This window comes from Bos indicus x Bos taurus, chromosome 8 (genome assembly GCF_003369695.1).
Source record: "Bos indicus x Bos taurus breed Angus x Brahman F1 hybrid chromosome 8, Bos_hybrid_MaternalHap_v2.0, whole genome shotgun sequence".
NCBI lineage: Eukaryota > Metazoa > Chordata > Mammalia > Artiodactyla > Bovidae > Bos > Bos indicus x Bos taurus.
The window spans coordinates 52,655,752-52,670,918 of record NC_040083.1 but is presented as its reverse complement, the minus strand read 5'-3'; the positions used below and the strand labels follow the sequence as shown (position 1 = coordinate 52,670,918).

General features: G+C 37.3%; 1 protein-coding gene across 9 annotated transcripts in view; it reads left to right on the top strand.

The window, feature by feature from the left end:
- The window catches only part of PRUNE2 (prune homolog 2 with BCH domain), a 292,420-nt gene that overhangs the window by 65,808 nt on the left and 211,445 nt on the right, over positions 1-15,167 (top strand). For all 9 annotated transcript variants that reach the window (XM_027549503.1, XM_027549502.1, XM_027549497.1 and 6 more), the window contains exon 5: positions 13,259-13,411. In XM_027549503.1, the coding sequence (XP_027405304.1) occupies positions 13,259-13,411 (153 nt within the window). The remainder of the gene's footprint in view (positions 1-13,258; positions 13,412-15,167) is intronic.

Here is a 15,167-nt window from a genome sequence, read left to right as displayed (position 1 = left end):
GAAAGTGAAAGAGGAGAGGGAAAAAGTTGGCTTAAAGCTCAACATTCAGAAAACTAAGATCATGGCATCCAGTCCCATCACTTCATGGCAAATAGATGGGACAGTGGAAACAGTGGCTGACTTTATTTTTCTAGGCTGAAAAATCACTGCTGATAGTGATTGCAGCCCAAAACTAAAAGACGCTTACTCCTTGGAAGGAAAGTTATGACCAACCTAGATAGCATATTAAAAAGCAGAGACATTACTTTGTCAACAAAGGTCCATCTAGTCAAGGCTATGGTTTTCCAATGATCATGTATGGATATGAGAGTTGGACTATAAGGAAAGCTGAGTGCCGAAGAATTGATGCTTTTGAACTGTGGTGTTGGAGAAGACTCTTGAGAGTCCCTTAGACTGCAAGGAGATCCAACCAGTCCATCCTAAAGGAGATTAGTCCTGGGTGTTCGTTGGAAGGACTGATGTTGAAGCTGAAACTCCAAATCTTTGGCCACCTGATGCAAAGAGCTGACTCATTTGAAAAGACTCTGATGCTGGGAGGGATTGGGGGCAGGAGGAGAAGGGGACGACAGAGGATGAGATAGTTAGATGGCATCACTGCCTCAATGGACATGAGTTTGGGTATACTCTGGGCGTTGGTGATGGACAGGGAGGCCTGGCGTGCTGGGGTTCATGGGGTGGCAAATAGTCGGACTTGACAGAGCCACTGAACTGAACTGAACCACTGTTCTTTTCTCTGGTGCTGCAACAGTGCCTATCATATAATAGACCCTCAGTGAATCCTGTCATGAAATGAATTTTTCAAGATTTTTTTATATCCTTCTGTTTTATGACTATGTTGATTTAGTTGGTACTATGATATTGTATTAATAATTTCCATTTCATTCCAGCCCATCCCTCCAATATTCTTAATGTCCAGAATTTGAACATTGTTCCTTCCAATAATATCCTCACCCCTTTTTGCTTTTAGAAATCTTTGTTTTGGTATTTTTCAAGTGTTTGTTTCTGTTTTCATCTTTATATATGTATCTTTTATATACATATATATATATATATATAATATTAGCATTTCATGGAATATAATACATGTCAGTTCAGTTCAGTCGCTCAGTCGTGTCCGACTCTTTGCGACCCCATGAATCGCAGCACACCAGGCCTCCCTGTCCATCACCAACAAGAATATAAAACATAAATATAAAAATATAAATATACAGCTCAGTGAAATATCAGAAAAGGGACATCTTTTTAACAATTAATCAGGTAAAACGTGGAACAAGATAACCTCCTTGTGCCTCTCCCCATCACAGCTCTCTCCTTCTCTAAGTAAAGATAACCAATATTTTGATCTTTACAGCACATACCTTCCTGCTTTTCTTTAAATTTTACCACCCCTATGTGTTCCCCATAACCCTAGAGATTGGTTTTTGTCTCTTTGGTGTATTATATAAATGGTATCATATAGTGTACACTCGTCATTTTTATCATATCCCTGCTTTTATATTAAATGTAGTATCTATTTGCACAGGTCAGTCATCTATCTATCCATTTATTATTTATATTATTTTTTGTGTCCTTTATTTTTCCATAGAATATTTGAGGTGGCTTACAAAAATGCATGTAAATATAATAAAGCAGAAAAAAGAGTCAGGGTCAGGAAACATACCAATAAATAAACCTAAAGGAGTAAAAGTGTGTTCTGTTTGAAAGTTTGAATATGAGCCTCCTGGAGTCAAGAAAAAAATAGAAATATAATTAACTGTGAAATTCATATTATTAGTGAAATAAACACATATACCAGTTCCTTATTCAAAGAATATCTAGGTCTGAAGGTTTTTCATTACATCATCCTTTTTGAAAGGACACCTAATATTCATAGACATTCTCCAACTCTTACATACATAATAGCGTTTTATACAGGTACTGGGCAGTGTATCGCACACTTTTCTGCTCCTCAATCAGCATGTGGGGATTTGTTCTAATCAGCTTGACCTTTAGTCTAGTAAAGACTAGACTGTTCCTGTTTCAAGCCTCTTTTTCTATACAGGCTGGTGTTTTTCCTAAATATAGGAAATTAATACTTTAAATTAGTCATATTGGAATCTTTTGTAGTCTTAGTCTTATACTCACTGCTCTAGCTATATGTCAGAATGTTTGTATGATGGGATAATATTATATTCAAATATGGGGTAGAACCTGATTAATATGGAGGCTGTTAAAGGATCATTTGTATACCAATTAAAAGTAGGTGTCAAGCTGCCAGTGAAGAAATAACCTGCTGTGTTTATCTAATCATCTCCCCTGTCACTCTATCCTCTGGACCTTGGCAGGACAGTTATGGATAAATGCCAACAGGTGACACAGCCATGGCAAATGTGTGTTCAGGCTCTTTAGGGCATTTGACAAAGTTGACACAATTTGCATTTTCTTGAATTAATACTTCTTACAATAGTTAAATCTTGCTGCTGTCTTTTAGTAGGACATATCTCAAACTTAGAAATTTCAGGATGCAGCTCATGAGCATCAGTTTCATCTGAAAAGGCATAGACTGACTTATGGAGATTGCTTTCTAATTACTTGTATAAGAAATTATCTGAAAAGAGAATGTGCTCATTCAGATGAGATCATAAATGACCTTGATTTTTGGAAATCTGTCCTTTCACTTCTTCATCCCCTCCCCATCAATGTTTTTGCTGTTGTGGTTCTTGTTCTTTGTTTTATTTCTTTTCTCCTGACTTTTCATCTCCTCTTCCTCTTCTTATTTTCTTCCTCCTACTATTTGCTTCTAAGGCTTATTATTATTTTCAAACAAGTTACCATCTGTTCTGTCTAAAAGTCACATACAGTCATGGTGGCCTAAAGTTGGTGTTTGGTTACGCCCTGAGTTTGTACCAAAAGCAAACAATTATAGACCTGTGAGACTCCTCAACCTGTATTCATTTTCTGCAGAAATGTTTACTAGAGGGCTATTGTCAAATTTAAGGTCCATTAAATTGCTGAATCATCGCACTGAGGATTTGTGTGCCCACACGTGTATTTGTGTGCCCACTTGTGTCTTTGTGTGTGTGTGTGTGTGTGTGTGTGCTTTCTAGAACTAGCTGGCAATGATGAGACTGCAATCACTGGTTACCAGGCAGGTTTCCATCAAAACCACAGCTCACTGGACCTTTCATGTTTCTTTTCTTTGTACAAGGCCTTGACAGAGCCACAACTTGAATAGTGAAACAAATAACAGCAATTGCTCTTAGCTGAAGAAGTGGAAAAACTATGCCCTAGGTTTTAAAGAAATAATTCTCTCCTTCTGTCGGTTGTTCTATTTGAATGTTAATAAAGAATTGTTGCTTGCTATTTTCGTAGCCTGGATTAACAGCTTCAAAAAGATCCTTTTAAGGAGATCTAATAGGAGAGGAACAGAGCCAGACCTTTTTTTTCCTCTCTTGCCCAAAGAGTGAATCATTCATCTCCCAAAATGGTTACAAAGTCCAGAAGGAATTACACGGCTGTTTTCCTTAGGAAGAGGGATGGCCTGAGTTGGGGGAAGGGGATAGAAATTATTTTTTCTGCTAGATATAAAATCAGAACAATTCCTCAACCTTAGAGTGTTATTTCTTTTGCCTTATAAAGATGAATTTTATTCTTAAATTTAGGCATTTTAAATTTATAAGATTACTAAGCATTTGAATAACTTGTTCCCTCTCCTTTGCAGTCAAAAATACAAATTGTATTTTCCATTTTTTTCTCCTTCTTTCTCCCGCCCCCTCCCCCTCTCCATTATTTGTCCTTTAATTTTTTTTGTTTCAGTATGAAAAAAATGATCCCAAGTGAAACAGGAAAGAGGTTTAAATCCCTTCTTTTCTGCAAAGAATTTATCATGCAGAATATGCCTTGACTGTGGTGAATGTTTTCCCCAAACAACTTCTGACTTGATTAGTTCATATTTAATATTAACGCACTGCAATTGCTTTTGGGAAGAGGTCCTTCACTTCTCCATTCTTTTGAACAAAGAATATGTGGTTGATTTTTTTTCTCTAATGGAATGAAATATTTACTATTTTATTATAATTGCTTTCTTTGTTACTTGTTGGTAATTTATCATGGTCTTTGAAGAGCTGGGACACTTTTGTATACATGTATATGAATTTAAGGATTTTTTTAGTTCTGCAGATTTAACTGGAAGTTGTCAACTCCTATGTCAAAAATAGGTTTGATTTTGCTAAGAGGTGCTTTTGGCTACTCTACATCCTGCTACTGATATTTAACTTAAGTATGTTACTAAATGGGCCTCTAGAGTGAAGTAGAAAAATTTGCTATAGATGAATCCCTTGAATAAAGTTGGGCCATAGCCTTTCTTCTGCAGTAAAAACAACTCAGAGTATGGTGAGCATCTTTTACTTATTTTTTTTTCCTGCTTACATCAGAACATCATCTCTTTCTTAGTTGTCAAGTCAAAATTATAATGTCAGAAGTTCCTTTTCACTGAATTATTCTGTAGGATACTGTTTAGTGCAATACCTGTTAGATTAATTTCTGAATACTGCCTTTTTCTGTATTTTAAAATTAAACTCGTTAAACTGAAGAAATTGGAATCTTGGTTTGACTGTAAGCCAGGCATATTTTTGTGAAATTTATTACTAAATATTTATATTTTGATGCCATTACAGTTTAATTTAGATTTGATTTTCTAATTGCTAAAGATTGTTTATAGAAATACAAGAGTTTGTATTACTGACATTATACCCAGCAGCCTTGCTAAATTTATGTACTGTCTTAAGTTAATTTGCATTATTAATTAGTTAATTCATTTGTTAATGAATAATTAATTTATTTGTATTTTCATTTTTAAGTTGATACACATATCATCTGTGAAGAAGTCAGTTTTTATTTCTTCTTTTTCTTTCTTTACACTTTCACCCGTTTTTGTTCTTGCACTTTTACTTCTTTTACCTGTCTTATTTCTCTGGTTAGGATTCACACTGCAGTGTTAAATAGAAATAGCATGCATCTTTGTCTAATTCCTCATTTGAGGTGGAGGTCTTTCATAATTCACAGTTAAGGATAATGTTTGCTTTTCTTATTTGTTTTTTTTTTTTCTCTTTCTTTTTAAATTGTTTTGTTTTTCGATGTTTACAATATTGTGTTGGTTTCTGCCATACAACAATGTGAATTAGCCATAACCTTACTTGGTTTTTATAAATGCCCTTCATCAAATTAAGGAAGTTGTCTTTTATTTCTACTTAGCTGAGATTGAATAGGATTAAATCTTGGATTTTATCAAGTAGTTTCACAACTAGATCTTTACTGAGGTGGCCATTTGATATTTCTCTTCTACTAGGGCGCTGAATTACGTTAATGTTGGAATGTTAACTTGGGCCTTTAATTCCTAAAAAGCCCCTATTTGGTGACAATTCAATATCCTATTATATATTGCTATCTTGATTTGGGGCTAGCTTTAAAAATTTTTTTTGCAACTATACTTATGAGAAAGATCTGCCTCTGTTTCTTTTCTTGTACTGTCTCTACTGAGTATTGGTATGAAGATTATGCTGGATTTAGAAAATAAATTGGGAAGTATTTTCTCTTTCTAATCTTTGGGAGAATTTGTATAAAATTACTGTATTGTTTTCTTAGATGTGTGGAACTATGGATATTAAACTGTGGATTCATTTTAAAATAAATGGGAAACCATCCCAATTTTAAAGTTCTTTTCCTATCAGTTTGGCAAGTTGAGTTTTTCCAGAAATGTCCATTTCCTCTAAAATTTAAAATCTATTAAGATTATATTTATCTTAAAAAAATATTTATTTATTTGGCTGAGCCAGGTCTTAGTTGGTACACGCAGGATCTTTAGTTGCGACATGTGGGACCTAGTTCCCTGACCAGGGATTGAACCCTGGCCCCGTGCATTGGGCGTGTGGAGTCTTAACTGCTGGATCACTAGGGAAGTCCCCTATACTTATCTTTTAAAGTCATTAGAATCTGTACTATGTCACTATTTCATTTTTAATATTGGAAAATTATACCTTCTATCATTTTGTTTTTTTTAATCATTTTCAAAAACCATATTAGTTTTTTCCAAGAATCAGTATTTTGTTTTATTTTCCTTATATGTGTTTCTTTTTTATGTATTTAAGTTTTGCTCTTATCTTTATTATATCCTTCCTTCTAAATCTTTTTAGTTGAGGTGTTTTTTTTTTAACATCTCATGCTTTTGAGGTTATAAAATTTCCTCAGCACAGCTCTAGTTGCATCTTACAAGTTTAAATGTAGTATTTTCATATCATTCAATTAAAATATATTCTAATTTATGTTGTGATTTTTCCTTTTACCATGATTTGGAAGTATATTGTTTATTTTTCAATTTGGAAATTTCCTAGTTTTGTTTTATTATCGATTTTTAGACTATTTTCGTGATGGCTATAGACGATAGCTCATTGTAATCCTCTGAAATTTGTTGAAGTTTGTCTTAACAAGTGGCCAATTTTGGTTAATGTCTCATTTGTGTTAGAAGATAAAGTATAGTCTGATGTTGTTGATAATGCTAAATTTATGTCAGATCAACTTTTTTACTCATGTTGCTCAAATAATCTATATATTTACTGATTTTTTTTCCTGCTGGTTCTTAGAGTTGCTGAGAGATGTGTACTAAAATTTCCCACTGAGATTGTGTATTTATCTCATTCTTCATCCAGTTCTGTCAATTTTTGCTTTACATATTGGGAAGCTATTAGGTAATGTTATTAGTAATGTTATTAGTTCATGTAAAGTTAGGATTGATGTATCTACCTGAAGGTTGATTCTTTAATAATAAGCACATATTTGTCTTAATCTCAAGTAATTCTTCTTGTCTTAGAGTATCTAATATTAGTATATTATACCAGTGTTACGTCTTTTTCTACTCTTTTACTTTTAGTCTTTCAATATCATTATTTATCTAAGGTGTGCTCATGTAAAAAGTATATTGCTATTGTAGTTTTAAAATTCAGTTTGATAATTTTTGTCTTTTAGTTGAAGTAGCCCAGCTGGTAAAGAATCCGCCTGCAATGCAGGAGACCCCAGTTCGATTCCTGGGTCAGAAAGATCCGCTGGAGAAGGGATAGGCTTCCCACTCTAGTATTCTTGGGCTTCTCTGGTAGCTGAGCTGGGAAAGAATCTTCCTGCAAAGTGGGAGAACTGGGTTTGATCCCTGGGTTGGAAAGATACCCTGGAGTAGGGAACAGCTACCCACTCTGCCATTTTGGCCTGGAGAATTCCATGGACTGTATAGTCCATGGGGTCACAAAGAGTCAAACACAACTTAGTAAATGAAAAACGAGCAACAACAAAAAAAACATAACATCAAATTTACCAACTTAAACATTTTTAAGTGTGCAGTTCAATAAAAAGTATACCCACATTGTTGTGCAGCAGAGCTCTAGAACTTGTTCGTCTTGCAACACTGAAACTCTGTACCCACTGAACATTCATTGTCTCTTTCAGTTCAGTTCAGTTCAGTCGCTCAGTCGTGTCCAACTCTTTGCGACCCCATGAATTGCAGCACGCCAGGCCTCCCTGTCCATCACCAACTCCCGGAGTTCACTCAGACTCACGTCCATCGAGTCAGTAATGCCGCCAGCCATCTCATCCTCTGTCGTCCCCTTCTCCTCCTGCCCCCAATCCCTCCCAGCATCACAGTCTTTTCCAATGAGTCAACTCTTCGCATGAGGTAGCCAAAGTACTGGAGTTTCAGCCTCAGCATCATTCCTTCCAAAGAAATCCCAGGGCTGATCTCCTTCAGAATGGACTGGTTGGATCTCCTTGCAGTCCAAGGGACTCTTAAGAGTCTTCTCCAACACCACAGTTCAAACGTATCAATTGTTCGGCGGTCAGCCTTCTTCACAGTCCAACTCTCACATCCATACATGACCACAGGAAAAACCACAGCCTTGACTAGACGGACCTTTGTTGGCAAAGTAATGTCTCTGCTTTTGAATATGCTATCTAGATTGGTCATAACTTTCCTTCTAAGGGGTAAGCGTCTTTTAATTTCATGGCTGCAGTCACCATCTGCAGTGAGTTTGGAGCCCAGAAAAATAAAGTCTGACACTGTTCCACTGTTTCCCCATCTATTTCCCATGAAGTGATGGGACTGGATGTCATGATCTTCGTTTTCTGAATGTTGAGCTTTAAGCCAACTTTTTCACTCTCCTCTTTCACTTTCATCAAGAGGCTTTTTAGTTCCTCTTCACTTTCTGCCATAAGGGTGGTGTCATCTGCATATCTGAGGTGATTGATATTTCTCCCGGCAATCTTGATTCCAGCTTGTGTATCTTCCAGCCCAGCGTTTCTCATGATGTACTCTGCATATAAGTTAAATAAGCAGGGTGACAATATACAGCCTTGACACACTCCTTTTCCTATTTGGAACCAGTCTGTTGTTCCATGTCCCGTTCTAACTGTTGCTTCCTGACCTGCATACAGATTTCTCAAGAGGCAGATCAGGTGGTCTGGTGTTCCCATCTCTTTCAGAATTTTCCACAGTTTATTGTGATGTAATTGCTCTTACATTTGGGCTTAATATGTTGTTTTGCTATTTGTTTTCTACTTGTCTCAGATTTTCCCCTTTTCTCTATCTTTTTTACTGTTATTACACTAAATAAGGAGTTTTACTATTACATTTTCCTTCATTAGCTTATTAGTTATGAATTCCTTTTTAAAGGAATAAATATCTAAACTTCTGATTCTCTTGAAAACATGCCCAACAGGCCTGCTTTCCAGCATGGGCGAAGTGAAGGAAAGGCTGCTCCCAGAGGTAAGGCCTGTGCTGCCCAGATTCCAACATGCCCACCTAGTCCTAGTATCATATCTCCTGCCTCCTGGGGCCAGGAGTTTGTGAAAACCAGGCTTCTAGCTCTCTTAAGATAAAGACTACTTTTGTCTTGATCAACTTTGACTTTGAAGCCTTTAACCCAGAACCTAGCACAGAGTTCTTCCTTGTACGTTTGTTGGATGATATAAAATATCTTGTGGATGCATATGACATTTCTTCCAATACTGAAACCATGCAATTGAAGTACTGTTCTGCCCTAAATCTTTGATGCAGCCTGGCATCATAAATGCCCCTGATGTCTGCCATTAGACCCAGTTGTTTGTCCCTGGGTTGTCCCTGAAGTCTTCACTTTGCCATTTGACAACTTATCATCCTAGAAATGTCCTTGCCAACGAAGACAGCAATGCATATCTCATGAGGTGGCTAGGAAGATGACATGAAACCACACGTGTCAAACATGGCCCCAAGTATCCATTTTCATGATGATTTTGGCAGTTATTTCTCCAAGTAGGCAAGGTTCTCTGTCTTCTTAGATGTCCATGCAGATCAGTTTGATTTTCCAGCCAAGCTTCAAGGAAGAGATTACAGTTCAATTCTCTGTATTCTGAAAAGCTTCAAAGTCCATTCGCCAAGAACACTGATGAAGGTAAAGATTTTATCGAGACCTTTGTGTTTTTTTTCAGATCTTTTAGTGGCCTAAAGGGGAAAACTAGGGTAGGTCAGAGCATATATAACTAGGGGCTCCCGGTCACCACTACATGCTAAGAACCAAAACTTCCCTGAGTACTTGGAACCAGGAAAGAAGCATGAAGTGGCTTGTGCTCCTCGGGCTGGTGGCCTTCTCAGAGTGCATAGTCAAGTATGTATGGGGACTGTATGTCACATCATATTCCTTTCTCGGATTTTTCTTTTCATCTGATTACTCTACCACCCATCAGATTTGAAGGGAATGGAATATTTCCCTAAGAGTCTTAAAGTTCAACCCTTACTTTTTGATAAGTAACTTGCTATAGGAACTGTGGATCCCAAGGTCTTGGTGTAAATTTGGGTTGCACAAATCTTGGGGTTCAGACATGTCATGACCTGTTCAAAATGCAACTCCTTGCAACTGTTCAGTGCACAGTCTATGCAGATGTTGATGTGGTCCTCTGGAATAGCACTTTTCTACATTTTGTTCAACATGTCCTCTTTTCTCCTGTCTATTTCAATGTGTATATGCCTATGTCTACATCTCTGTATCACTGTCATTTATCTCTCCATCTCTTTGGAAGTCACTGGGAGTGTATTTCTCTTTGTGTTGTTTGCTTTTAATTGTTCATTTGACTCTTACTTCCTTCTCAAGCCTCTGAATTTCCCTTAATTGTTCCCTATATCTTGGATTCTTCTTTTAACTCTCTCCTCTCTTTCAACTTTGAGGAAGATACACCATTTTATATACACTGATTTATAAAAAAAAAAAAAAAGAAAATTATTTTAGTAGTAATTAAGATGACAAAATACCATTAATTTATCTTATAAATCAATATTTTTACCACTTGCCTGATAATCCAAGAACCTTAGAGAAATTTGTTTCTACTTGAAGTTCTAAACTGAAGTTCAATCTTCAATTTGTTACTGTTGAAATGTATTTTAATTACACATATATTTTAAACTCTGCATTATAAATGTTTTATACAGTGAACATTGATTTATTCTTACTCATATATTTATATTCTCCAATACTTTTTCCTTCCTTTTTTTTTTTTGCTACCATCTATAATAATTTTCTTCTCCCTTTAATGTTTTTTGAGTATGAATTCTTCTTTTGAAAAATACTTCCAATTTATATTTCTAAAAATGTCTTTATTTTGCCTTTATTTTTTCTTATATTTCAATATGTATGTATGTATGTGAAAGTCACTCAGTCATATCCAATTCTTTACGACTTCATGGACTATAGAGTCCATGGAATTCTCCAGGCCAGAATACTGGAGTGGGTAGCCTATCTTTTCTCCAGCGGATCTTCCTGACCCAGGAACCGAACCAGAGTCTCCTGCATTGCAGGCAGATTCTTTACCACCTGAGCTATCAGGGAAGAATTCAATATCGGCAATTTTTTTATATCAGCACTTTGAAACTGGAATTTCAGTGTCTTTTGACTTTCATCATTTTAGATAAGATTAGGGCTCAGTTTTATTGTAGTTCCTTTGACAGGAATATATTTCTTTTTCTCTGATATATACTTTTTCCTCTGTGAGTTTTAGCAGTTTTACTGTCACGTGCCTAGAGGTAGTTTCTTTGTATTTATTCTGTTTTGGATTCATAATTTACTTTGAATATTAGGATAATCTCCTTCATTAATTTTGAAAAATGATTGGCTGCTCTTTTCAAATATTGTTCCGTCTCCTTTTCTCTCTCCTTTCCAAGGGGAACCCTATTGCATATATCTTAGACCTTTTATCTATGTCATCTATGTTTCTTATGATCATCTCTGTTTTTTGATCATTTTATTATTGGTTAGTTCTAATCCATTACTTTCCATGCCTTGAACTGGCCAAATCTCCCCTCACCTCAGTGCCTGTACACGTGCTCTGTCTGGGTCACGGTCTCCCTTTACCTTGCCTTTGCCTTAAGTCACTTATTATTCAAGTCTCGGCTTAGCTTAACTCTCTCTAGGAAACCTTTTATGACCCCTAAATTCTTGCCTAGATTCAGAGTACTGTGTTTTTCCTCAGTGATATTTCTTATCCCCCTCATATTCAAAATGTATGTGGGACTTTCCTGGTGGCCCCGTGGATAGGAGTCCACCTGCCAATGCAGTGGACGTGAACGAGTTCGCTTCTGGTCTGGGAAGATCCCACATGCCTGAGCGCAGCTAAGCTCGTGCACCACGACTACTGATCCAGCACTCTAGAGTCTGTGAGCCACAACTGCCGAGCCTGCGTGTCGGGACTACTGAAGCTCAGGCACCTAGAGCCTGTGCTCTGCAGCAGGAGAAGCCACCACAAGGAGAAGTCCTTGCACTGCAACTAGAGAGTAGCTCCTGCTTGCCACAACTAGAGAAAAGTTTGAGCAGCAACAAAGATCCAGCACAGCCACAAATAAATAAAATAAACTTTTAAAAACCAAAAGAAAATTTATGTGTTTACTTATTTGTAGCCCCTGAACAACTATGAGCTTCAAGCAGCAAGGCTTGCATTATTCCAGCCATGAATCATTAGCATCTAGCACGGCACTTGGCTCATAATAGGTGCTCAGCAGTTCTTTGCTAAAGGAATGAATGAATGAATAAGATGCTTTAAATGTATTTGGCAGTATTTATTTTTCATGATGATGTTTACATTTATTGACATTTTAGTATATGACCTTATACGCTGGTAAAATAGCATTATTTCTGTTTTTAAAATAAGCATATAGAAACAGAGAGGCCAGATGACTTGCTTGGGGCTTTTCCAGGATTTTCAATGGTGAATGTGTATCTAATCTCTATGTACTGTAGATTTCCAGGTAAATGTCAAGATTATGTACCAAAGTTTTCTCCCACTCACTACTTCATTTCTCCTTTTACATTTTTACCACTGTAATTATCATTTGGGCTACACTGAAAGCTAGAGAGATGTATCACCCTGATTAATCAGTAATTTTGAGGATTTTTAGAGAGTTTAATCATTCATCACTAAGCAAAGCCTCCTTTCCCCCCTGACTCTGTGTTAGTCTGGGCCCAGGGTACAGGAAAAGGGCATGTGACAGGTGGTAGCTCTTCCCTTTTAAGGTGAGATTATGTATAGAAATTCTAGAAGATTGTGAGAGGTTAGTCATTCATATTATCAAAGTGCTTTGTAATCGAAACCTGTGAGTTAGATCCAGCTTATGAATCATTATAGTTAGATGTTAGTAAACAATTTCAAAACTGTGTGTTTTACCTGGAAGATTGGGGATGGATTCAAGATTCACTACTTTATCAGATTCTTCTGCTGCTGACACTTTGGCTAGGAAATCCTTTAATTGTTAAGAGGAGAGAGTTCTTATATAAAATCAGTAACGTGATGAATGAAATGATCTTCTCTGTGATCTCTTAAAGGTATTCTTAAATAGAAATATTAAGTCATATTTAATATTTTTAAATAGTTTATCATTAACTTCTGTCCTGAGAAAGTTTAAAACTAATGTGTATCATTTTTGTTTATTTGTGTGGGATGGGGGAAACATTTTATTTCTTTATCTGTAACTGTGCCGTAGAGTGTACCATACTCAATTCAGTTGTTGAGATTACTACTCGAAGAACAGTGAGGCAAGACAGACAATATCTGAAGGGTTTTCTAAAAACTGCCTCTTGAATGTTACACAACGGAGGCCTCTGGTTCAGGCAGGAATCTGGAAGTGGAAGCAGAGTTCGAGAGACCAGAAGACACTGACTTTCCTGAGCCCCATCCTAGCTTGACTAGAAAGTTTAAGGGTGATTTTATTCATGCCTTTCAGGTAGCATCCTTTTTAAGTGGATGGCCATGGAGCCCAAGAAGATCTCAGAAAAGCAGGAGGAAATTCTTTCTATCCTGGAAGAAAAATTTCCCAGCTTACCTCCAAGAGAGGACATTATCAACATCCTGCAGGAGACCCAGTCCAGTGCTCAGGGTGAGTGACTCTGCCCCCCAGCTGTGTCGTAGCTGCCAAGGGGGGTTTGGGGTGTGGATTGTTGCTGGGCCCCAGGAGGTGCACTTGTGTGTGCCTTCACTTTCTTCCCTAATGTTCATGCTTGGGCAAAGTTTTTAGGAACATTGTGTTGGCTCACCTGGAAGCAGACAGTTCGCGCTGCAGGCCTTCCTCTGAGGCCTTCGTACCTAGATGCGTGGTTAATTCATGCATCTAATAGGCACCCCGGATGCATAGTTACAGGAAATCCCTGTGCTGGGAGGGCTCTATTTTGAGAATATGACATGAACAATGTCAAGCGCAATGGGATTTAATAAATGAATTTGAGAAAAAAATAAGAGAAGACTCTTAAGCAGATAAAATTATTCTGTAAGTCTAGGCTTTGTCAAGAGAGTGGATTCCCTGCTTCAGTTGTTTAACAATAGTAATAATAACAGCAACAGTTCATTAAGTGTCTAGTATACATGAGGTTCTGATGGTACAGCTTTGTATGAATTTTCATACTGAGTCCTCATGACAACCCTGCCAGGTGGAATTATTATCCCCAATTTTCAGATGAAAACACTGAAGCACAGAAAGGCATCTTTGCTTTCGCATCATCACACACACAGCTGGCAAGTGGCCAGGCCAGGATTTAAACCCAGGATTTAAACTTTAAAGTGTACAGCTTTCTCCCTTAGTTTGGAATCCTGCAGGGGCAGAGCCTGAAGCAAAGCAATATATCTGGGAGGCGATCCCAGGAAACACTGATAGGGCTTGGAGCACTTTAACCAGCAAGTTATCTTTGTGGGATATCAGGCCTTTATCCCACTAAGGAACTCTGGAAAAGAGTGTAAAATTTCATGGCAGAGTTTTCCTACCCGAGGGGTACAGTGGCGTGTTGGAACTTGTTTATTGGAGCTCCAAGAGCTGACTGTTAAATTTTCAGGTATTTTGTGAGTGGGTTGATGTTGGGTTGGCAGGTTGAAGTCAGCCACAGTAGGAATATTGACAGCACAGAAATTAACGCCATGAATCAGGTTTTGTTAGGAGTATACCACTTGGAATGTTGAGGGTTATTAGTTGCAGGGACTGTTAATTTTCCTGGGGTGGGCTTTGATGGCCAGAGAAAGCCCTCAGGAAGAGATGCAGGTGCCTGTGGTTGAGCGACTTGCTGGGGCCTGAAAGTCAGAGGAAATGTGGGCGGGGCACCGACATGCCTGACACACCTTCTGTTACATATGCACATGTGCGGATATGTGTGCACGTGTAGCATGGTGATATGCATTTTGTCATTCATTTTCAAAACTAGATCGAACTTTTCATGTCACTATATAGTATATAAATCATTTTATGCTGTAGTATGACAGATGGCAGCTTTTCAATCTTTGAGTGGAAAAGAAATATTTAGTAGCTGTCTGTTTCCCCATACTGCTCTGATTGATAGTGTTATAAGTTGAGAGGGCAAATATTAATAATTGGCAAATAATAGTTGACTCTGCCGACTTAATGTACATCTGAGAAGGAGATACATGCTTTATTGGGCTTTAGTATAGGTCTTCTCAAGAGTTTAGACCTGCTCTGTTGTAAAAATGTAGGGTTAGAATTCAGTATTAAGCCAGATCCTTTCCTGTTTTCGATGATAGATTTTATTGAAGCACATTGGTCTGCTGACTAAAATTATGCAGTTCTAGATAATTTATCCTTTCTGGATTATTCTCCCATCATTTAAGAATCCCATAGCTCCTATTGCCAGAGC